This window comes from Camponotus floridanus, unplaced genomic scaffold, assembly GCF_003227725.1.
Source record: "Camponotus floridanus strain SB8 unplaced genomic scaffold, Cflo_v7.5 scaffold160, whole genome shotgun sequence".
NCBI classification, from domain to species: domain Eukaryota; kingdom Metazoa; phylum Arthropoda; class Insecta; order Hymenoptera; family Formicidae; genus Camponotus; species Camponotus floridanus.
This window is the reverse complement of record NW_020229282.1, coordinates 142,717-168,490: the sequence shown is the minus strand read 5'-3', so window position 1 is coordinate 168,490 and position 25,774 is coordinate 142,717. Positions and strand designations below refer to the sequence as shown.

General features: G+C 38.9%; 1 protein-coding gene across 17 annotated transcripts in view; it reads right to left on the bottom strand.

Moving 5' to 3' along the window:
* Positions 1 to 25,774, bottom strand: part of LOC105254317 (plasma membrane calcium-transporting ATPase 3) — a 71,184-nt gene that overhangs the window by 12,401 nt on the left and 33,009 nt on the right. For 7 of the 17 annotated variants that reach the window (XM_011262897.3, XM_025407108.1, XM_011262903.3 and 4 more), the window contains 7 exons: positions 25,172 to 25,656; positions 23,798 to 24,843; positions 23,485 to 23,699; positions 23,089 to 23,240; positions 18,595 to 18,727; positions 14,822 to 14,890; positions 6,383 to 7,125 (listed from right to left, as the gene is read on the bottom strand). In XM_011262897.3, the coding sequence (XP_011261199.1) occupies positions 6,607 to 7,125; positions 14,822 to 14,890; positions 18,595 to 18,727; positions 23,089 to 23,240; positions 23,485 to 23,699; positions 23,798 to 24,843; positions 25,172 to 25,656 (2,619 nt within the window). In that variant the 3' untranslated portion in view covers positions 6,383 to 6,606. Of the gene's footprint in view, positions 1 to 6,382; positions 7,126 to 11,514; positions 11,604 to 14,821; positions 14,891 to 18,016; positions 18,215 to 18,594; positions 18,728 to 23,088; positions 23,241 to 23,484; positions 23,700 to 23,797; positions 24,844 to 25,171; positions 25,657 to 25,774 lie in introns of those variants that run through there. The other 10 variants (XM_025407111.1, XM_011262908.3, XM_011262910.3 and 7 more) reach the window with 6 other exon arrangements.

The window sequence follows — 25,774 nt, the reverse complement described above, 5'->3', positions numbered from 1 at the left end:
AAAAGAAGCATGCCGAGAATGTTTTCAAACGTGTTCGAACAATCGAGTAGGAAGATCGAGAACAATAGCGTGATATGGAAAAAAAGGAGAGAGGAGGAAATCGTGATTTGATAGTCAATTCGGATCGTGTGACAGAAAGAGAGAGAGAGAGAGAGAGAGAGAGAGAGAGAGAGAGAGAGAGAGAGAGAGAGAGACAGAGAGAGAGAGAGAGATAGAGACAGAGAGAAAGATACAGACACAGAAACAGAGAAAGATTGATTCAGCAACAAGCCAAGCGTGGAAAAGATTTTGTATCGCTTTATTGACCAAGTCGATCATTGTGCAGCTTTTGTTTTGTTTTTTTTTCCCTTTTTCGTTAATTACGTAATTACGAGTCGAGAGAGAAAAAAAAGAGTTCTTGGCAGGACCGATGGCCCCTTGTCTCGCACACACGTTTTATTTTCTCTTTCCCTTCTCTTGCATTTTTTATCGCTTTCGCACTTTAAATCCCGTTCCTTTTTTTTTGTTGTCTTCCTTTCAACTTCCCTTCAATCAGCGTCGCGCAGGAGAGGCTAAAAGCGATTCGCACGATTCATCGACGCTGCGATGTACCTCGTTTGCTTTTAGGAGCGGAGGGGGTGGTAAACGATGATGAAACGAGAGAAGATAGAAAAGCGAAAGGTGGGACGGGGAAGAAAAGGGAATTATAGCGGGGAAAGACGGGGATGAGAGGGCGAACGAGCGTACAAGAGAAATCCGAAGATACCACCCTCTCCGCTGATCTCCTTGTATCGGACTTGTTATTTGATTAACGTGTCTTAAACTTTATTTTATATAATAACAATAATAATAATTAATAATAGCAATAATAATAATAATATATTCCCTATTCACATATCATTAAATCGATAGAGTCAACTATACATATTTATAATATATTATAATAAATATATATGTGTATATATATATATATATATATATATATATATATACATATATATATATATATATGCTTTTAGAGTTTTTTTTTCTCACAGTAACAGACTATTAATATTATGCGTCGATATTAAAAACCAGGATGTCTTCTCTCGTTTGCTATAAATCGCGATGCGATCTGTGTACGCATTAAAAGTTTTGACACGCGCGTACCTTTATCCCTGCGAATCGTGATTACGCACGGATTACACACTCGCGCATAAACGACGCCGTTTTCGTGAATGAGATTCTTCGTTATCGCATCGGTCAAAGGGGAATCACCGATTACCAGGATATCGGGATCCGCAAAAGATGTCGCCGGAAGTAGGGACCGACGTATCGCATTCAAAATATACGCGGATTTGCGTCGCTTTGCGGGCGCGTTTAAGCCTCGCGAGGCCTCGTATTACGCTTTTCATGAATGAACGTACGGGGTATATCGACTAATTAATACTCTAGCGAGTTTTTAATCCTCATTTTCGTTCGGCCGCGATACAAGTTTTATTTAAAGAGAAGATACGGAAAATCTTAATCGAAATAAAAATTGAAGCTTCGATGAATCTGACGATAATTTTCAAAGTAATTATATCTGCTAAAATAAAATAAAATCTGTTGTCAATAACGAAATAATTGCAACGGTTTTATATCGAAGCGCTATATAAGATTTTCGAGATTGCAACTTCAACATGAAGCAGCAATTACACGCGGCAAATTATTGAACGAGACACGTAATACGGACCTTACGTGGCTGCAAGAGCCAACATTACTCTATTCTTGATGCTACTGAAGTAATTGGGGAGTTTCAGGATTCGATTTATCACCCACGTCGTAAGGACCGTCCGCCGATGCACCGAGAAAATTGTTTTTAAAGTTCGAAAGCGAGTGAGTTTAGAAAGATTACCTCTACAATTCCACGAGTTTCGACAACTTAAATATAATAAAATCTCTCTATAAATCTAAAGTCACCTATTCTGTAGAATGGACGTATGTTGAGAATAAAGAATTCCTACAAAATACAGTTTAAGTGGTCTCAAAGAGAATTGACAGTTGATAATCTATCATTAAAAGTTTCCGTAGTCACAGATTACTCATGTGGATTTTTTATCGAGTAAGATTCAGATGTCATAGCATCAAAATTCAATTTAGAATTCAAAAATATATTAGATTATTCAATTATTTTTCATTCTTGTTCGACTTTCAACTCTCGTGATTATTCCAAAATTTCATACAATTACAGCCGTTGCTATTTATGTATATAACTTGTACTATAGTTTTTTGCATCTTCAATTCTCGCGTGAATAAATATCGATCCGATTAAAAGCTCGTCGGGGGCCCTTACGTCGTGTTTCTTTTTTTAAGAAGGCAGCTGAAACGCCGCAACCAGGAGAAGACCTAATGACTAAGTTTTCACAGCTCTTTCTAGTTCTGTACTGTGTATATCTTTTGTATCTTTATTTCATGTTAAAATTATTTTTCCTCGACGTATATTCAACGCTCTGGCAGTAGCAGACACATTTAAAAATCAATGACAATTAGTCGAGAAAAACGATCTCGGTACGATTATAATTAAGTGACTGGTTAAAAAAAAACAAGAGAAAAGAAGAAAGGAGGAAAAAAGATTTTTTTTTAGGATACCACGTTCCATTTTTTCGGTGATCGAACTTTGCGTATCTCGTCGATCTGGAACGAAAAGCGGGTTAAAAGTGAAAAGGAGAGACGATCGAAATAATTATGATCGCGTCAACTTCTATTGTAAAATAAAATCATCTTTTCTCAATAATTTAGTATAATGAATATTAAGTATATTGAAAATTTTTCATACACCATCATTCAACAATCGTAACAATGCAAAGTCTCTTGCATGATTACAATTAAATATCGTAACTTTTTACCCCGACTATCCCTGTAAAATAAGCTTTTCCGTCTCTCGAGTCACTTTGAATCAGCGAGAAAGAATAAGTAGACCAAGAAAAAAAAAACGAGATCCAACAATTAAGTACATTTTTTTATCCACAGACGACGAACGATTTCCTCTACGCGGGAACATGAAACGTGGAGAAAAAGTACCAGCGGGAATTGAAATCGACATCATCCCGACCAAGAGTCCGCGAAGAAATACATCTCGAGGAGTATCGTCGCGAATGGAGACGAGAAAAGAAATAATAAAGCACCATCGGGATTTTATAATCTACCGGAATTACACGCCGGTTTCAATTCCACGGGTACGAATTCAAGTCGCGTTGACGATTCCCTGGAATGCCGGTCGTCGCGTTCATTGCGCACATTCGCGGTTCCTAATTTTTACTCTTACAAGATTCATAAATAAAAGAGAAAAGTAGAGAGATAGAGAGAAACAGAGAGAGAGAGAGAGAGAGTGTACGTAAAAATTGAATAAAACTTACATTTTACAATATCGAGAACGAGAGTGCTCCTCCGTCTCTCCGTCCGTAACGACATCGTCGCTGTATATATTCGCCGCTCGATCACACACTCGACGCTGTCGCTCGGCAAAGGAAAATATCGGTAACGAACCGTCCTATGTAATTCGCGGTCACAATTATTAAATTTCCTTCCTCGCCGCTAAAATATTCGGACAAACGTTTTCTCCCTTTTCGTCTTTTTTCTTCTTTTCTTTTTCACTCGAACGAAAAAGTGGGGACGGGATTCTCTATCGGACGACGCTTTTCCAACACTCTGAGCCCCCGCGATTCGTCTCGAGCAGTCGAAAGATGTAGAGAAAAAGAGAGGTAGAGAGAGAGAGAAAAAGAGAGATAGAGATCGGATTTTATTCGTCAGGATCGCTGGCAGAATTCGATTTTCTTCGAGACAGGCAAGAAGAAGATACAGAGACAATAGAAAGAGAAAGAGAGAGAGAGACAGGGAGATGAATGATACTTGAGGGTAGCCACAAAATTAAGGAAGATATACCTAGAAGAGGGGATTTTCCAGATGGAGGACTCGTGACCGGGGTCAGAACTATTATGAAGTAATCTCCTTTGGTCCCACTTTGGTGTAAATAGATATTATTTCTTATTTAATGGATAAATAAAATGACAAGAAATTGCTTTTTGATCTCGACATCGTATTGTTAAAACATTTCTTTTTTTCAATACAATTGGCATAATATAAATTTTAATATTTATTTTTGAAATGTATATATTTAAAAGAAGAAAATAGGAGACAAGAATTTGGCTAATTGGAAAAGCTGATTCTGAAATGAGGATTTTCTACTCAGTCTCCAACTTGAATATTTCGCAATACTTTCGATTTCGATATCGATATCATAGAACTAAGCCCGCTCACGAGAACGACGATAGAGTCGTGAGAATAAAAGAGACCGAGGCATAGCGGTAAAAGTATGTGTAAGTACATTCAGGCCCGAGACGAGAAAGACGTTTCTCGTCGTGGTGTGCGTGGGAAGATAATAAAAAGATCTCTCTGATACTCTTTTCGATCATCGATCGCGATCGAGCGTTCCTTTCGCTCCGAAACGCGCGCCTTTTTCATCTCCCTGACAGGGATAGAAGGTGGTTTCTTTTGTTAATCGCACTCACGGAAATTAGTTACAAGTGTTAGTTCGCGAGGATTTATCTCAGTCGAGGTAGATTGTCGTTGATTACGTCATCGTCATCCTCGATGACCCGGATCCGGGTCGTCATCAGTTATATCGCGCGAATAGGCACGTTCACATCCAATCCCAAACAGGCAAGCAAACGAGTGACGGGTAATTATTACTGACCATCAAATTGGCGAACATTTGAAAAATAACACGATTCCAGAAGAAAGAAATACTCTGCGTAAATTAATTTATTTGATATATTTTTTCAATATGAGCGAGAAAAAAAGATACAAATTATTTTATCCCTACAATGTTTCGTGGGATACAATAATTTTAAATATCTATTGTTAAAATTATTAAAATATCTCCCTTAACATTAGGAAAAGCGAAAAATATAGCTTACTTTCATTTGTAGTTTGTACTCGTTTTTCTCATTTTCCAGAATTTTGTCGTGTAAAAAGTACACATAAAAATTAATTAGCATTAATTTTTAATTACTTTTTATCACCAATTATTAGTCAGTGGATAAATAAATAAATAGGTAGATATATGTATATATGTATAAGTAAATAGGTAAATATATAAGTAAACGATTGTATGAGATTAATCGATAAGCAAACAAGCACTTAAGCGCCGTCTACATTTGTCAAGTATACGGATAAAATACTATTTTCATGTACGAATATTAGTGTGCAATCGTCATTAGAAATAATTAGTCGTTTTGATTAATTTGATCGTTCAATAATTAATGTCAGATTTCACGCATACATACGCATACGGGCTGCACTGGCTTACCGTTCGATAAGACATAGAGAATGTTAATCTCAAAAAACTTCCGATAAGCATCCCGTAATAAAATCTCTCTTGAAAATTAAGGCGCTTAAAATTAATGAAAAATGTAACGTCGAGGTGACATATGTATCAATTTCAAAGTTCACGAAATATTCGAAAGCATCATTTTCATCACAAGACTATGCAACGGGGAATAACGATAATCTCGTTAGATATTCATTATTTTTTTCTACACAATTATGTCGCAGCCCCTATCACCCTCGTTCAACAAACTCCAGAACGCCTCTAAAGGACGTTTCTAAAGGACGAAAATAGTACTTTCACCCGATACACTAATCGAATACGGGAAAGAAGCGGTAGAAAAAGCGGGGAACTCCTGTACACATCATACTCGATAGTGTATAAGCCCATGCACGGAGAACGTGCAATTCGCAAACCATTCGCGATATTCCGCGGAGCAGAATCTCCCCGTCTCTTCGCAACCGTTCCTCCTCTTCCTCGCTTGCCATCCCACCCCGATATATCATGATACACCGCGCGTGTTAAGTACATCGTAATCTTCGCTTTTATTTATTTAAGTAGCAGCTCGCGATTTGCGAATGTTGCGCCTTGTTCGTGTGTATGCAGACGTATTTTAAATCGAAGCGCTGTGATTTCTTTGAAATCAGATCAGATCCGCCGTCCCCGTTGAGCGAGTGATAAGAAGTTTCCGGCAGAAAGGCGGAGGAAAAAGAGAGAAAGAGAGGTTAAAAAGGAGAAAAAAGATTGAGGGCAACAATAAATTCGGTGATCGGTACGAGTAAAATATATGCGGAATAAATACTAAGTACGTTTTTGGAAAAAAATGGCGGAAATAGTAGAGATATACGCGAATGATTACGATACGGTAATTGATTCCGAAAGAAGAAAGGAGCAGAGATAAGATTGATATTTTCCCTCGCATCGTGGATCGAGCGAGACGAGGTTGCAGAATCTCGAGCGAGATTCCGCGGTGCATATGAGACCGCAGGAGGAATATATATATATATATATATATATATATATATATATATATATATATATATACAAATCCCTCTACACAGTAGAGGGAAAAAGGTGACAAAGGGGAAAGAATTGAAATAAGAGACATCGAATCGAAGGATAGACGGACAAATTCAAAACGAGGAGAGAGAAAGTTAAATAATACAACTTTGGATATATCAAAGATGTTAAAGATATGATCGATAGTAAAAAAAAGAAAAAAAAAGATAGAAAGGAATGGAGGAGGATGGAATGATATGCAAAGAAGAGAGAAAAATCTTTTAAATGCTAGTCTCGTGCACGAGTTTGGTCAGCTCCGGTAAGACCAAGTTATTGGAGCTCAGAAGTAGGGAATTCCCGGTGTTGTCTCTATTATTACTGCTCATTTGCGCCATATGGTTGGGGCTCAGGGGCTGATTGTGGGCATTACTAGTGGGAGATCTATTATCGGTGATGGTGGTATTGGTATTGGTGGTATAATGATGATTGTACGCGTTGGCCGGCCCGGTCACACTCAGCAACAACGGCGAGGCGGGGCTGTTGAGGAATTGTTGCGTCCTGGAGGATCCTCTGTAGTTTGTCTCGTAATCCTGACTCATCATCGGCTCGGCACTTCTATTAGAGGACTTGTAGGCGGTGTTTGTTGTTGGGTCTTCGTCAATGTATGTGAAGTCAGAGAGTGGTCGGGGCCCGGTGTGGCTGCGTGAACTGCGCATACTGTGTAAGCTGTGTAAACTATGGACAGAGCGACGCTCCTCCAGATCTTCCAGAGTCGACTTGAACGCTCTGATTACTCGAAGCTGCAAAAACAGGGAAGGACGTTCTATCAGGAAGCGAGGAGGCAAGCCAGCAACACAAAAGCACGCCGTACATTGGTTTTTTTTTCTTTTTCGCGCACAGATGTGTTATAATATGTTGTGTCCCCCTTTTCGTTATTCAGTGTCCCCTGAGTGTCGACGTTCTGGTCTTGTCGTTGTTCTTGTAGCTGTTGTGTTTTTATGGATATATAAATGCGTTTTTTAAATACATTTTTAGTTTTTACTTTAATTTATTTAATTGTAAGTATTTCTTTTCTTTTTCTATGTCCGTGACGTAAGTTTCTTCGCTTGTCGACTTGGTTGCATTTCACCCGAATTCGTGAGTTAAATAGAATCCGATCGATTTAATTTACGGAGGAATATATAAGACGTGTTTCTTTCGATTTCCTTCAACGATCTCGCTGTATCACCGGCTACCATCGTGTAATGCAAGCTAGAAATACGGACTCGATTACCGGTATCGCATGCGCACAATCTACTTCACTTTTTATACGTACGTACCTACACGGCTTCGTTTGGGGTTCATGGTGGAGTGATCATCGGATCGGGGACCAACACGACCGAATGTGGACGACGCGCGGATGTCCTCGAGACAGCCTTCCTTCGTCTTTTCTCGAGCGAAGGTATTAAAGACGCTAATAACGAGCGTCATCTCTTGCGATCTAAGGTTGGCTTGACAGGGGAATCGCAAACGAGGAGTAGATCGTAGCAACTAGACACATAGTAATAGCGAATGGCATCTATATTAATCCGATATCTGATTTTAACAATATCGGTCAAAACGCTAGTAAAGTGTTAAAATCACTTCAACCAGATTTAAAGTCAACTTGTGTCGATGATTTTAATGGAAACAAAATAATAAAATGAGAAATCACACTCGAATTAAAAATTCTATTGCACGAAGCATTAGATTTGAAAAAAAAATTAATATTTATATTCTTTAATCCGATTTATTGTACATCGGCTAAAATATAAACGTGTAATTTCGAAATTCTTGAAACCATTCGCCAAATGCAATCTATTATAAGTAAAATCTCCTTCTGCTTTAGACTTACATCAGATTGCATTTAATTTTTAAATTAAATTAGATATACTAATAGCTGTTCATATATAACAACATAATTCTTGCAATATTAACAATGTCTCTAAATATTAATTAATAAACGTGATGAATAAAAAGAATTTTTCAACAGAACGTGCTGGATCGACTACTCCTCGTCGGTGATTGCCCTGCAATCTATTTTGAGCGTCAAAGAAAAACGAGCAGGGATTCGCGACTGCGGGGATGTTAATCGTAGATTCAAACGGAATTCGCAATAGTTACCCAATTAGGAATGGTCCGCAACAGTCCTGAACCGTTCGCGAGCGAGTCTGCCGAAGCATTCGCACGCTTGTAACCGCTCCTCTACAGCTTGGAGTGTCAACAGAGTATAATAAGGGGTAAGACACAGAAGTTCAGAGACAGAGACAGATATAGTGTGGTTTTGGTAATGTTGGTGTAATACGAGTAATAGTAAATAAAGCGAAGGAGCACTAAAAAACGGATACGGTACACGTTCGTGACACAAAAAGACAGGGTGGATCACAGTTGCTTCTCCTAAATACAATATAATCCTCCTAGTTTCACGCATGTAGTTAGTTTTCACACACAACGTGGTTTGGTTTTTTCAACACTTAACGTTCCTCTACTGTAAACTACATAACAAGTCTCATACGCTGTGATCAGACATGTTCTGTTGCTAAATATATGTAGAGACGATTCAAGAATAGATTGAAACAGTCTCTCGTCGTTTTCGCGAGACAGTAGGCGTTAATGCTTTATAGTTGCAATACTTTCGAGTACTCCAACAGAAAGAAATTGCAGTCAAGGCCAGATCAAAGAGGAATACTCGAAAAATCGAAGCTTCCCTTCGTCGAGATAAGAAGAGATATATATGCGAATCATGTGAGAAAAATAATTTTAAAATAAATTTCGAGCGATCGATCTCCTTTCTTCGAGATCGGCTTCGAATCGGATCGAAAATTTCGATCTGGCTCTGACTTAATCGATATCGGAGGCGTGTAAAAAATTCTCTTTACCAATGTTCGCAATAGTGATAGCGAATAAATAATGCATGCCGATAATTGTGCGACGTTTGCTCGATCGACGAGATACGTTCATATTTGTCTTTCCACAACAACACAAATCACATGGTGTAACGTGTTAAATTCTCTAATTGGCACTCGGTACGAAACAACGGCGGTGTTAGACCTCGGGCAAACAGAAAATAAGGTCGATGCATAAATTGGCCAACCGTGCACACGCACACGCACGCACACACACTCACTAACAGAGACAGGAAAGAGGGATTCAAATCGGATACGACGATGGTCTCCTTTCGTGGCTGAGCAAAATAATTCTAATTTCGAATATTTAGACAAATATTTCAGAAACATTATTTAATTATGTACTTAAATATAAATAAGCCATGAAAGGATCGTCTCTTATCGGTGTCCAGTCGCCGACTCTGTCGCTCTTAAGAGGCTCCGGATGACCGACTGCGACGTGTTGAGTTTTATTAAATCGAGAGCAACCGAGTGAGAAGATATCCTTGAAAGATTTTAAGGAGATTCTTAAATTCTTAAATTCACTCGCCGATTATTTCAGAAAGACTTGCACGCGACGAATAAAAATTCCGAGTAAACATCGAATAATGAAATAAATAAATAAACGTGTACAAAGAGTACATTATAGCCAATCTCGTCAATTGGATGCGAATTTAATCGAAGCTTCCACGAAATGAAATTTCTTCTCAAAGAGATCAGTTCGAGTGATTCGGTGGTCTTTGATAATCCATCTACTCTCGTGTCTGTAGAAACGGATTTAGGATTAAGGGTACTGCCGATACGTAAAAAAAAAAAAGAAGGAAGTGCGCACGATGCAGCAATGCTACTTCATTCAAGTTCACAACCCTTCCTCCTACATCGTCATAACAAAGCAACACCATCGAGATCTACGACTGACACGTTACCTCAATCCTCGAGGGTTCCTACAAGATCTCCGACCTAAAAAGAAGTCGACGCGCAATCGTTCCTAGCACGAAGGAAAGGGATATAGTCTGATCGATACTGGTAGTAGCGGAGAAAGCGTTTCTTTGGAGCGTTTCTTTTTACTTGTCGGGGTGAAAAACCAAACTTTTTAGTATCATACACTCGCGCTGACGAAGCTCAGCGTGTCTCTATTCTATCCACGATCATATCAATGGGACAAACGAAAACGGGCGGTATTGTTAAAAAAAAAAAAAAGAGAAAATACGGTCGGTTAGAAGGAACAAGTGTACGCGAGTAGTACACTTAAAAAAAGTTTCGCAAAAGCCGACGCAAGCAAATTGCGTCGAGATTTGCGCACGAAGGGAGAAGATGGGAGAGGCAACGACGATGGATACGGAAACACACACAGCACACTCAGACACTATACTACTGAGAAACGGAAAGCGCGGGTGGGCCGGTGGATCTGCCGGGCAATATCGCGGTCCCCGACGAACGGGGGAGGGTCCACCGACCGCAGCCCACACCCCTCCCGCTACACAAAGAAAACACATTAGTGTGACACTTCGTTCAATGTAATCATATCCGTGCATCTCGAATCGTCGCCGCCGTGACATCGCACCGAAACACTTCTCGGGAAGACGAGAGAGCGCCCACATATCGTCGTCACGACGATACTCGTCGTCGTTATTATCAATCAAATTATTATCAAAATCCTCGTTGAATAAGAGAGTCTCCATTTACAAGGATCGATTCAGAGCGATCCAAGGTGGAGATCGTAAAAGAATTCGAATCTCGAAAGGCTCAACTTTCCATGCCAGAAACGCGCAGAGAAAATTCCTTTACGTCGTAAGTTTAAAAAAAAAGTTTAAATATTTTAAATATATATATTATATATATATTATAAATTATTATATTATATATATATTATAAATATTTATAACAATAAAATATTTCCTTGTGTATACATGTACGTGTGCGTGTGTGTTGGAAATAAATGTAGAGATTATATTTCTGCGCGTTTATGGCATAAGAATCTAAACTCGACGAAATCATCGCAAAATTCAGATAGAGGGAGAGAGAAAGAGAAAGAGAGAGAGAGAGAGAGAGAGAGAGAGAAAGAGAGAGAGAGAGAGAGAAAGAGAAAGAGAGACCAAGAGACATTCCATCGTGCACGCGCACGTGTTACGCACGTCGACGATCCGTCGTGTATGACGATATATAGTAAGGTAATATATATATGTATAATATATATGCGATACAACACGCGTATTGGCGGGTTTTGATGATTATAACAACGTATTATATATGTACGGCAGGCGATCATCTACATGAGCTACGTACTTGTTTGTACTCCGACAGGATAAGTGTGGCGGCGGGCAAAAGAATCTGCCGCCCCCTTATACCTCAGTCTCTCGAATGGGTTCCGCTGGCTAACAAACCACAAATTATAACCATCAGTCTCGTTTCTCGCTTTTCTCACCTTCGCTAATCATACACTACGTTTCATTTAGCACGCGCGACACTTTTTGCCGCGGATTGCATCGGCGTTCGCTAATCATTTCCCCTCCGCGCGTTTTCTCCATTTTCGTCTCTAGGGCGGGTGTCTAGATGTCTTTTCTATTTTCACCCCCTCCCCCTTCGTGTCGACGGATAAATTGACACGTGGCGCGGAAAATCTCTCTCGTTTTTTCACGTTTCTTTTTTTTTCACTACTTTTCACGTCGCCAGCCTCCTGGTGCAAAGAGCAGAGGCGATTTCTCTCTCGAACAGGAAAGAGAAAGAGAGAGCGAAAACAATTTTGCAAAAGCTCGAAAGAGAAGCACGACTGAAGTCGTTGTCACACGATTTGAGTATCGCATTGTACAAGCAATTTAAACTGCGCGATATTAACGAGTTTTAAATCACACGCCGAGTGAAAAAGGCCGTCACTGATCAGACACTATTTCCGATGATTCGACAAAAGTATAAAGTCTATGCTCCCACAATAGTTTGATTACTTTTTTAATATTCCAGATTAATTATTGTCGAATATTCTATATTTTTTTATTCTTTCTTTCAAATAATTCAATATTAAATTAAGGCAGAGAGTTGAGATTGCTGATTAAATAAAAGTTACTTTAATTTCATCAGACTTGCAGATATTTTGACACCTCCTTAGCAAATTTTTATCGAACTTTACAGTCAAGATTTTATTTTTTTTTTTATTTGTCAAGCGATACTCTAATCGAGGAGAGACCAAGATCCGTGTTGGCCACTGGCTCCAGTCGTTCAAATAATCGAAAAGAGAGAGAAAAAGAGAGAGAGAAAGAAAGAGAGAATCAATCGGAACCGAATGCCGTTTTAAATTTTGAGGAACAGATAATGGGTGTCGACGATCAAATTGATTGACGCGTTTGATCGAACAATTCGAGTAGCGGAAAAACAAGTTCGACGTACAAGTCTAGAGAAGGATGTAAGGGAGAAAACTGTGTGAGACTCGACGATCGAAAATGCTAAATTCGAAACACGTAATCGCGATCGAATCGGCGATCTCACGTGTGTGTACGAAAAAAAACTCTCGCGAAAATCCTCGCGGTTTTCAATGTCCGAGCGTTTTCGCTCCATCGATATAGAACGCACAATGCAATATATATATATATGAATATACATATAAGTATACATACATACTATTGTACGTTGAAACGCACAATAATATAAATACACACGCGCGCACATCGATATACAACGTACGGTAATAACATCGTACATCACGTGTTAATCATCACAGCAATGCCCACACTGCAATAATTAAAAACGAATAAAGAAAATGTGAGACAGAGGAAGCAGATATACACGGCGCGTGTATAATTAAGTGGAGAAAAAGCCGGCCGACCGAGCAAGTCGTACGCCGGAAATGAAGAAAAACAAAGATGAGGCTTGCACATGTACACGCGCACACACATACGCACACGCACGCACGCAAGAAAGCCAAACATAGATCCAAAAAAAAAATAATAATAAAGATTTGTCGAATGTTTAATAGAGGCTGGTGTTTTTAGCGGGCCGTTCCTTGGAACGTTAATTAACGTTAACTGGGGTTCAACCGATTCTCCGCGTCTCCTTTCGAAGATGTAGAACCGGAGAGAAGCAAGATTCAGCGAGATACCTACGACTATGGGACTAGACTCAAAGACTAAGGAATCATCGAAACCTCAGTCAATTTTAACTAACATTTCCGGGAACAGCGCTGCATCGAGAAACGGATAGCACACACCGCAGTTAGCGCCGATACACATCTCTGATCACTCGGAAAGCTGCGCGGCTCGCCCTCGACCTCTCTGTTCGGTCAATGAACGAGCGTTTTCGAAACGCACACATACACGTACATGCAACACTTTAGAGAGGAAAGTGTGTAGAAAAACAGAAGAAAAAAAAAAGAAGAAAAAGAAGAAAGAGTAAGGAGGAAAAAAAGAGAGAGAGAAGAAAGAAAAATAAAATAGAAGAGACACGTAAGAACGTAAAGTGTAAGTACGGTTGAGAGAAAGAGAGAGAGAGAGAGAGAGAGAGAGAGAGAGAGAGAGAGAGAGAGAGAGAGAGAGAGAGAGAGAGAGAGAGAGACAATCGAGAGAAAAGCATATGACGGCAGCCAAAACGGTCGTAATAACGTCCATCGAACGCCATCAAAGCCATCAATATGTCTCTCGCGGGCTGCGACAACAACAACGATAGCGTGTGGTCCAATCCACACCGCGCATGGGGTGGTTGGTTGGTTGGTTGTTTCGTTGTCACGTCGTGAACGGGAGCGTGTAGTATTTACCGATCATGCGCTCCATTATATTTAAGCGTTCTCGCTTGACAGAGATACAGAGGATTGTGACACCGGGAGAAGCAAAATATACACGATCGGATATGCGCGATCGTATCCCGCGACACAGGATCCACAGAGACAGGTAGTAGATAGTGATACAAGAAAAAAGAGAAAAAAATAACAGGAGCGTTATTGTTAGCTGCCGCAAGGCGAATGCAAATCGATATATATGTATATATCGCCAATATATATATATATATATATATATATATATATATATATATATTGATTTTTGCTCTTTTTTTTAATTTGTGGAGAATCATTTAAAATCAACCACAAAGATGGGTGTGTCGCATGTAGTAATAATATATAAATATATATATAATAAGCACACGGGCGAAAAATATTAATCGAGACTCGCAGTCCGCAAGCACTTACTTGTTAAACAAAATGCAGACATTGTGAGACGTGTGTAAAAAAGACAGATAAGTAATAGTAGTAGTAGTAGTAGTAGTAGTAATAGTAGTAGTAGTAGTAGTAGTAGCAGAATAGTAGAAGAGAGAATAGAGAAAAAGAGAGAGAGAGAAAGAGAAAGAGAGAGAGAAACAGAGAGATAGAGAACACAAAAGGCAAACTGAAAGGTCTGCTTGTAGGAAATCATAATACATAGTATACATATCGACCAAAGTGAGAAGTGTCGTAAAAAAAAAAAAAAAACTAGAATATATATCAGAAGAAAAAAAATTGATAAAAATATATACGTATAGAAAAATATAGAGAGAAACGGTTAATCAGATTATTATTTATAACACGGTCAAACAATGATCAAACTTGCGGATGATAGTGGACTTGCGGACTAACCATGTAGTAATCCTGAGAAGGGGATCTGCCTGTCACAGATACATTCTGCACCAGAGTTCTATTGCTCGTCTGAAAGTAGGTGACACATCCAGTTTTACATCATTAGTTTCACGTGACATTCCATGGTATTGTATTTTCTTTTTGTCGTCTTATCACATTTTTTGTCTTTTTTCTTAATATTGTCTGTTTCTTCGATTTTCTGTTTTGTTTTTTTTTCTTTTTTTTTTTTATTTTGTCTTATTAAGCCGTTTATGTTAATGTGTGCTTCTCATTGATATTGAACACTTATTGACCGTTGACTGTGCGAAACAGACGAAGTTACACAGAAAATAAGAGAGAAAGAGAATATATAAAGACAATAGAGAGTATGAAGTGTAGCTACATATATATAGAGTAGTAGAAAAATTGGTGAACAGACAAAGAGAAAGAGATAGAGAGAGAGAGGGAGAGAAGAGAGAGAGAGAGAGAGAGAAAGGAAATAATACGTGTCGCGAGTTCTCTCTAGCTGGACTAGAATTTTTTGATTTTTTATTCAACGTTGTATGCAATTCGTGCATCCGCTTTTTATCACATCGGCTGTAACAGCTGCAACGAACCAGCGATGTCGTTATCTTTGTCGCGTTACAGCCCGAGTCGCCAAAGTGATAGACAGATAAATAGATAAATAAATAGATATAGATAGATATAGATATAGATATATAGATAGATAAATAGATAGACAGATAAATAAATATTTGACATTACTACAAAATTACTACTTCACTGCGCAATCATCGTACAGAGTGTTATCGGACGTTTTAAGGATTCTTCGACGAGAAACGGACCACAATCTTTAATCCTGAAATATACTAATCATCGTATGATATATATATATATATATATATATATATATGAGACTGTGATCGCCAATTGACATCATCGTTTCGTGATTTTATCGTCGCAAATGTTACATATTCTTCTTTAATTGCGCAAGAAATAAATGCATGTAATTTACATAATACCTGGTATAATAAAGCGATTTATATAACCCAATGCTATCAATAGATATATATATAATATCCATGTACAAATGTCCATGTCGTTCTCTCGGCAACGTCTACTTTAACTTAGACAGTAGAGTCTTCCGCTTCAACGTAAAATCGATAGAAACGGCAGCAACTAAGGCCGCTAAGGACAATAGCGGGCGGATGAATCTTTTATTCGGTCTTGAAACGCGTAACAATCAAAGTTCGTTTCACCGGCTAATTACGTGTCCCGTAAGAGGCGGATTTAGATATACGCTAGATGCATAAGACTACCTACTTTAGTCGCGAGTTTCCGCGCGGTGTTTTGCATTACGCAAGGGACCGGGCTCGTTTAACAGTGGAATGAGGAAAGTTATATAGCGGTATAAAGACATATCTGTGAGAGGGAAAGTTTAGCGAAGAAAGTTGCTACAGAGTGCTATACTGGTAGATCGATTTAACATCCTGCTTTTCACGTCGTTTGCGGATATCCAAAACGGGATACACGGACGGGGTATACTTCAACACGACAACAGTTTGAAAGAAAAAAAAGGTAAACCCCTGCGGGGGAGAATATCCGAGTTTGTCGATCGGCGAAACACGACATCGATCATTAGACTCGGAGACAAGAGTGTGTGCTCACTTTTTGGGGTTCAGAAAAACCTCGAGTGGGTGAATGAAAGCGTCCGACATGTAATTTCACGAGGACGGGAAATATATATATATATATATATATATATATATATATATATATATATATAGACAGCGTAAAGAAAGAGTGAGAAGTGATGGAGGGAGCAAAAATTGAGAAAGATCGTGGGGAGGGAGAGTGGGAAGAAACACAAATAGAGAGAAAGAGAGTGAAAAAGAAAGATATATCGGGGCTGAGGACTGCGTGGACCATTGCTAAGTTGGTTCTGGCTGTCTGTGGAAATCTACTATGGATACAAGCTGTACGGGAGAGAGATGAACGTACAAATAAGTATATGTATGTGTATGTGTGTGTGTGTATGTGTACGCAATGTAATATATACGTGCTCAAGTCGAAAGCTCGTCGACCCAGAAAGTATATAATATTAATCGACTCAAACCGGCGATACTGATGATTCTTCTACGTATTGGTCACGACACTCGCGATCTTCTTTAAAAAAGGGACGAGGGAGAGACGGTAAAACGCATTTGAAGGTAAAACGGACGTTTTGCATGAAAAAGATCAATCAATAAAATAAATAATCGATTTTGGAACCCCCGTGTTATTCGTTATATTTTTTAACATCTTGTGTTTTATACATGTCTTATACAGAATAGTATCATGACATGTGCCAATACGTTTCTTAGATTAGAAAAGATACGAAGGAATGTTTAGAGTAAAATTTTTTAATATTTTAAAATACGAGAAAAATTATTTATCTTTGAGTCGACTGACCCTTTGTGCTAGTTATACGGTAAAAAATATCCGATCCAACTGTCTTTTGTCTCTCCCACATCTCCGATATTCGCGTAAAGGGGACATACGGGCGGAGAGCAAGCATCAATCTGTGCGTCTACTGTGGCAGATTTCTATGTGTGTATTGACGTGTATATATGTGTGTGTGTGCGTCAATCCTATCGGTGCGTCGTTCTCGTCGAAGAGTCGTGCATGCGCGATCAGTGACGCTGGTCGAGTCGTACGAGTTTTTCAGGTTTTTACGTTAAACGCATTATCTCGTCTCTTGTTTGTCGTTTCTCTCCGTTAGGTTCTGTCATCCTAATCGCGACTGATCGACCGATCGATCGATGTCTGCAGATCGATCTTTCCTACCCGAGATAAAGACCTAATCGAGATTAGACCTAATCTTATCGGCGAAGACTTATACATGAAGATTGAATTTGCCTGTCTACATATGCATATGTATATGTACATGAATGTGGTACCTAATTAGAGTAAAGACACAAGTGTCTGGAGTCTCTGAAAGAGAGAAAGAGAGAGAAAAAGAGAGAGAGAGAGAGAGAGAAAAATAGACAGATAGAGATAGAGAGAGAGAGAGCACCGAGTGTCTCGTTGTCGTGTGAAAATTCGCGGTGGCTCTTTGCTCTTCCTTCAGCGATCGTTTCCCGCGAGCTCTCTTTCGAGTCGTCGGTTAACGATCGGGTCTATCGACTTTAGTCGTCTGTTGAGACACTTTTATCGCACGGTCGTCGGTTTTATTGGTTTTTTTTTTTTTTTGTTGCGGTCGGTATGCGATGAAAAAAACGCCCGCGGCTCTCTTTACGCGATGGAACTCAAATGAAAATGCAAACCAAGGTAACACCAAAACTGAAACGGCTCGTCTCGTTATGTAATGTTACGTCGTCATTGTAATAATAATGGTAATGGCAGGCAGTAATAACAGTAGTTTCGGATTGAATTCTGTAAGGTAATAATATAAATATGTAATAATATAATAGCGATAATAAGACGTAATAATAATTGCACGCGCGCATACATTCAACGTGGACGTAAACGTTGAGTCGTAGCGCGCGCACTGTTGAAAAAAAAGAAAAAGAAGAAAGAGTCCTATAAAAAGTTTTAATGTTAAAGAGAACCGTGTGTGGTTTCGCCACCTGAACCCGAAGCTGGATCCGGAGGCGATTTGTTGGGTTTAATTTCTGTATTCGTGATAGAGAGGAATCGAGAGAATATTGATTTTTGTTGAGTGATGAGATAATGAGAGAATGAGAGAGATAGAGAGAGAGAGAGAGAGAGAAAGAAAGAGAGAGAGAAAGAGAGAGAGAGATAGGGATAGTTACCTGTGTCTGTAGCCGTGTTAGACCACGGATCCATAGAATTTGTCCTGCGCGCGGCTTTTTATCCGAGTCTGGGTCGAATTTCTCGTCTCCTAGATTGATCGCGCCGATATCATCCGGCTGGCCGCGGCCCCATCTGTTTTTGAAAAAAACATGAAACCATTTCTTCATCACTCGGATTTCTTCCTGTTAAAAAACTGAATGGAAAAGAATGGTGTGCTAACTGTTAGTTAATTTTTCCCTCTTTTTTTGTTTGTTTCTTTGCGGCCGGCTCTCCCTCCTCGGCGCACTGCACACCACCCAACACCGTTTTCCGTTTTCCCCTCGCTCCTTAGCAGAATCCCTAATCTACTATGACACGCTAACGCTACGCGTGATGATTTGAGAAAAAAAAAATTGCGATAATGGTGACAAAGCTAGGCAGTGGCGAGTTAATGACAGCGCGTGTGCGGGTGTGTCATGAGAAAATATATGAATATATACTCGGTGAATATTAATAATGTTACGAAAAATGTGAAAAAAAGATGCGGAGTGTTGGGGTGTACATGATGGAGTTCGGAATAAACTGAAATAATTTTCTCTCAATATTTCATATTTGCAAGAAATGTGAAATTGTGGTCAATTAAAATTGCATTTTAGAGAATTTTGCAAATAGGTAATAATGATCAGTTCTTTCGCTTAATTTTACATAAATTTTTTCATGATAAAAAATTTCGAGAAATAATTTTTTATCACACAAGAGATACTTAATTTTCTTTTAAATACAAAAGATATCGATTCGAATTCATTCCTAATAAGAGAAAAATTATTTCAGTTTTCGAAAATTATTTCAAACAAGTTGATTAATGAACAATCAGCATGTATGAGTCAACAAAGGGAATGCATAATGTGAATATGAAAGTGTATTCTCTGTGATATAGTACAGAATGTTAGTGTAAAGCCAGATTAGAGGTGCGAAACTTTTCCTGCAATTTTGCTGCTTATTTCAGCGTTACAATCGACAGTAAAGAAACGCAAGATTATATATGCACGCGAGAATGACAAGAATTCGTTAGAAATGGAGCATTTTTGCATTCGATGCAGTCAATTTTTGCACATTTTCCTTCAGCATAGTCGACGATTGGATTTGCAATTAATATAATCCGCACAAAGGTACGGTTCACTTAGATAAGCGATCGTCTTTGCTTAGAATGTTGGAATGTTGTGTTTCCGTTTCGTTGGTTTTTTACTGCAAATCACCTTTAAATCAATTCGTTTTGTTCGGAATATATCGTTAATTTTGTGTCAAATCGTCGATCTGACTTGATGTAAAAAAAAAGTGATTTTCTCCTTACCTGTTGAGCGATACAAGCGCGAAAATCAGTACTATCGCGACTACGCGTCGCCTATCGTTGCTATTTATAGGGTCGCACGCAAGCTCGTAGCTTGTGTGAGAATAATACTCGAACAAAATAATGATAGTATGTCGAGGATCAGTCCAAAGGAACTCTCTTTATGAAAGTCTGCCGATAGATTTCGTTCAAATACTTTAGGATTTTTTAAATTTATGTGACACTGAATAAAAATCACAACTCTTTAGAAGCTACAATTTAGCCTGCAGAAAACATAACAGTTGATTATTTTTTGTAGACCTTTTCCGAAAATTATCTATTTGCAACTTTCTAGTTTCAACAAGTAAAACAATTCAAGATTCATCATGTGGAGATATTTGCAATTCGAAGCTCCCAAAACCCTCTCAACCACGTCCACAGAATCTAAATGATTGCCTAATTATTATTGTAGCTTCTATTGAAACTTATTCAGCGTCACATAAACTATAAAATCGTAAAGTTTGGACAAAATCTACCGGCAGATAATTTTCCATATGGAGTATAGGGAGTTATTTGGCCGAGCAATTTGTCTTTCGGAATGTCACAAAATAAAAAATAAATTTTTTAGCAATAAACTGTCGAAAATTACATATCATCGGATTCAGATATCGTTAAAAAAAAACTGTTGAATAATGTACCGACATATGTAATCAGGGACCAATGTGACTCAGTTAGTTAACAATGTTCGTCATCGGTCTTTGTCGTCCTGGCGCGATGCAGGACGCGATGAACGTATGTATGTACGTACGAGGGAAGTATCGGGATTTTGTTCACCTACGAAACGGTATACACACACACACACACACACACACACACACACACACACACACACACACATACACACACACACACACACATATATATATATATATATATAGATACACACATACGCACACGCTGTACAAAGTGAATAACCGGGGCGGTCCCGTTGTGTTATCAAGCGGTGCACGTACTACACTCGGCGATAAAAGCTTCGCGCGAGAACACTCCCTGTAACCTTTGGTTAGCTGACCCTTCCGCACGTGTAGCATTTTATAGTGGCGTACTCGACTCGCGTATATACAGAGAGTATAGTGGCAAAAAGCGTGTATATTCTCGACTCGAGATTATATATCTTCCCTTGCGCCTCCCTCCCGAGAGAGGGAGATTCTCGTATGCGGCTACGCATCGAGCCGTGCTTCTTTTGAGAATTAGGAGCTGAATTAGCTTTGAAGGAAGAAAAAGAGAATAGACAGAAGAGAAGAGATTATGATGTGCAAAAGAGTGGTACAAGCACGATGATCGGGATTGTAAAATCAAAGAATTTCGATGCGTCGTAAAACACGAGGCATCCTTATATTTTCTCCTCCGATAATGAAAATATCTCTTCCATGTGTGTGTATGTGTGTGCATTTTTTATGCTATCGGAAACTGATCTCACCGAAATTTTACACCGGTTTCAATTGGATTAGAGAGATGATCGGACGAGCAGAAAAAAAAAAAGGATGAGAGTTATGGATGAGAGCGTGTGTCCTCGGATTGTGTTATATATATGATGGACGAGAAAGTACAGAGAGCGAATGGGAACAGTAAGAAGAAAGACAAAAATAGGCAGAGATAAAGATAGCAAAAGGTTGGGCAGAAAAAAAAAAAAAAAAAAAAAGGAAAGGTAGAGAGATAGAAACCGTATAAATCCAACGAATCGAGTAAAAGTGTGTGTGTTAATAAGCATTAATTAATTGCTCAAATTGTTTCTCACGCAAATAGGAATTGATTATTAATTAATCAATGGCGTTATATTAAACTGAATTAAGCTTTCGCCCTCGCGCCTTTTTGTAATCCGCCTCGTTGAATATTAGAGATTTTGATTAGTGCAACAGCGCACGTCATCGGTCACTCGACACAAACAAGTACGTAGATTTCGATTGTACGGCTGTAATCATGCAACGTTTAAGGCCAAGTTACGTAAGCTACTCCAAGATTGTAGGAGCGAGGGATGGAATACCCAGGATGGGATTCGCCTAAGCACGCACGATTATTTTTATTTGATCAATTCCATGTATGATTCACGATCGCAGAAATGTGCACGCGATCACTGATAATTCAAGTAATTTTAACAAATTTCAAAACAAATCACTTATATATAAAATGATTTTACATTGTATTATTTTATTGTACAAGTTTGTGTGCGTCAAACATAAGAGATTTCTTTTTAAACACTGTAATTATATTAATATTGCAAAAAATTGTAATTAATTTATTCATATGTATATATCATTTTGACAAGAATATCCAAATAATATATTAGACATATATTACACATTTTTTGTGCAATTATAGATTTGATTCAATTAATACAATATTTTGATGTAGGAATATTAAATCGTATCTTATGTACAATTTTGCAGTTATTTTATATCAAATTTATATCAAAGATTCCACACACACACACAATCATAGATCAAAGCAAAATAATCGCGCGTGTTTTCAACAGTGGGAGACAACATTCTTCGGAAATTCGACATAAAATTGTTACTAGTCCTGTGGTGTATATATATGTATGTATATATACAGATTGGCACGAGTGAGTTCAAGATTCGGCATGCAAAGGCATCTACCACTAATGAAACGAAAACTTAAGATGCTAAGTTTTTGTGATAATAGATCGTTAAATATAAAATTGGTTACTCTAAGCGTTGATTTCAGCACAATGTCGATATGTTGATGGTAATATTCACAATGATTATCAAGTGATAAAAAGATTATTTACTTATTAAAAGACCTTTCATCTTTTATGCCTTTACATAATGATCTTTTTATAAATCAAGAAACATTATAAAACAAGAAAAAAAGAATTTCCATGATTAACATATTTTTAAAAGTATTATCTATCATCAAGTATATCTATTCAATATTAATTAGTTAATAAAAATTTTCCTTACTGAAGATAAAATTGACAAATTATACAAATATGAAAATGATTTCGTTTCTACTTTAGGAAGAATCGTTTTCTTCTTAGAGAAAAAGTATTGTGAGCAATCATCTTTTCATTCGTGTTCTTTCTATTGCAACAAACCTCAGTTTTGTGCTCAAAGAACAAACAAAAAAAACGTGTTTACGTGTGTAAGAGTATGTAATTTTAACTTACGAAAGAATTTTGGGAATTCGGCGTGTAGGAATAGTCGTAACTATTTGGCCCCATATTAGCGTACCGATTCCGAAGAACAGGCACCACAACCACTGGTCTAACGTGAGCGCTCTGGTGCTGAATGCCATTTTACCGTATTGTATGATGACCACCTAAAAAGAATTAAACGATTCTGTTAGAAAGAAAAAATAGCAGCATAAAATGACAGCGTTTAAATCATAAAAACTACCAACTGTTGTTTTGCATTTCGTTAGTGAAAAATTAATTATAAATTTACTGCATCTCGTTTAAGCTCACTTAAATTCGGAACGTTTGATCGTAGATGAAGGTTTAATATCATCAACATTATTCTCATATGGCATATAAATTGAATAAATATAATCTTGGGCGACTTACTTGCGATAAACACGTGCCGACCCAAATTGAATAGAAGATGGGGTTGGTGAATATTCCCTGGAAGACATTGCGCTGACCGTGAATTTTCCTGGCGTTGAATTCGTTGAAAAGAGTCATCATGACGAATGTGTTAAAGATGACGGTGAAGTGTTGCGTGGGTCCGCCGCCCGCCGCTGCCACTCCGCGACCCGTGTCGATGTCGAGCATCAGGTCACCTGCGACAGTCGATCGCGAAAGTTTTTAAAACGTTCTGTTTATTCGACGAAACGGACTGATGAGAAATCGAGGGGGAGTCGAGAGAAGCGATACTCACCGGCGAAAAGAAGCGTGAAAATAACGCTCAACTGATACAAGGCCTGACCGAGAATATTTTTCATCATTGTCCTGGAAATGAGTGGTTTTGTGCGACCGTACGGTCTACGGAGGAGTAGATCGGGCGTAGGCATTTCGGTAGCCAAGGCGAGAGACGCTAACGTGTCCATAATTAGGTTTACCCACAACATCTGTACTGCCTTGAGCGGCGAGTCCTGCACGGCACAAGCACCGATGAAAGCGACGATCACGGCAACGACGTTGACCGTTAATTGAAATTGGAGAAACTTGGCGATGCTATCGTAGACGTTTCTGCCCCACATTACCGCCTTCACGATCGACGAGAAGTTATCGTCCGTCAGTATGATGTCGGACGCTTCTTTGGCGACGTCTGTGCCGGCGATGCCCATAGCGAAGCCGACGTCGGCTTTCTTCAAGGCTGGACCATCGTTCGTGCCGTCACCGGTAACCGCTACGACCTCGCGACTTTCAGTCGATTTACTATCGATGATGCCCTTTACCAGGGTATACTTATCGGTGGGCGACGACCTGGCCAGTACTCGCAATTTTGGCCACACCTTATCCAATAGGTGCTGTTGTACCTCGCCATGGTTGTCTCTAATTCTGCGATTAAACTCCTTACCCTCAAGAATGAGGAAGTCCTCGTTTGGCTTGAAAATGCCACACTTAAGCGCAATGGATCGCGCGGTGTTTATATTGTCACCCGTCACCATGCGCACGGTGATACCGGCCTTTTGGCATTTCCGAATTGCGTCCGGTACTTCGGGACGCACTGGATCTTCGATACCGACGATGCACAAGCAGGTGAGATTGTTCACTAGATTATCTTCGTCGTCCCAATTGGGCTCGTTGTCGATGTGAACTTGATTGATCTCCGCCTTGCCAGGAACAAAGTCGCGATAAGCGATGGAAATGGTGCGCAGTCCGTTGCATGCCATGGGTTCGATCACGTTCTTTACCAGACGCTCTTGCATCTCTCTGGTAAATGTCTCCAGATGACCTTCGCGACCATATATAAAGGCACATCTGCAACAAATCATCAAATTGAGTTAGAAAAAGAAATTAAAATAAGAGTCAAAAAAAGAAATATTATTTCCAAGTAGTATTACATTAAAGCCCAATAGATTCTCATCTTTTAGAAAATTTGAAAAAATTTGACGGTAAAATTTTCACAGCTAAAAGGTTGTTGAGCGGTATTTTACTATAAAATCTTTCAAAGACTTTAAAGAATCTTGCCATGAAAGTTTTAAATAAAAAAAAAATGAAAGAATGAATAAAAATGGTAAGATTTGCTCGAAATTTCAATATCAATAAATGTTTGAAGTAAAAAAAAGAATGAGAAAACTATACGTACTTCTTCATGATGATCTCGGAAGCGCCCTTGGTGAAGAGCCTATATCCACCACCCTTTCTGGGAACTACGGTAGACATGCTCTTTCTTACGCTATTAAACGTATACACCCGCGTAAAGGTTTCCTCAGGATAATCGTCCCGTATGGTTTGATATTTCTTGCCCAGGGCTAATACGAATCCAAGTAAGGCACATTCGGTTTTGTTGCCGACCTGCAACGACAATTCAGTAGGGTCCTGCGACTCCATTATTCGCGACGTGTACGCCGAATTGATGGAGATGGCCTGTATGATAAATTCGCCGATGTGGCTCGGTATATCCGAGAAATTCGGCGTCGACTTGCACATCTTCTCGCATATGTACGACTGTACCACGGTCATGCGGTTCGTAGTCAAGGTGCCGGTCTTGTCCGAACAAATGGCGGTGGCATTACCCATAGTCTCGCAGGCGTCCAAATGACGTACCAGATTGTTGTCCTTCATCATTTTCTGTGAACAGAGAGAAAAACGAGAAGCGATTTGAGAAGAAAATGAGAGGGAAAAAGAATTGGTAAATAAATATTAAAAAAAAAAAAAAAAAAAAAAAATTGACAACGAAATCTCGGCA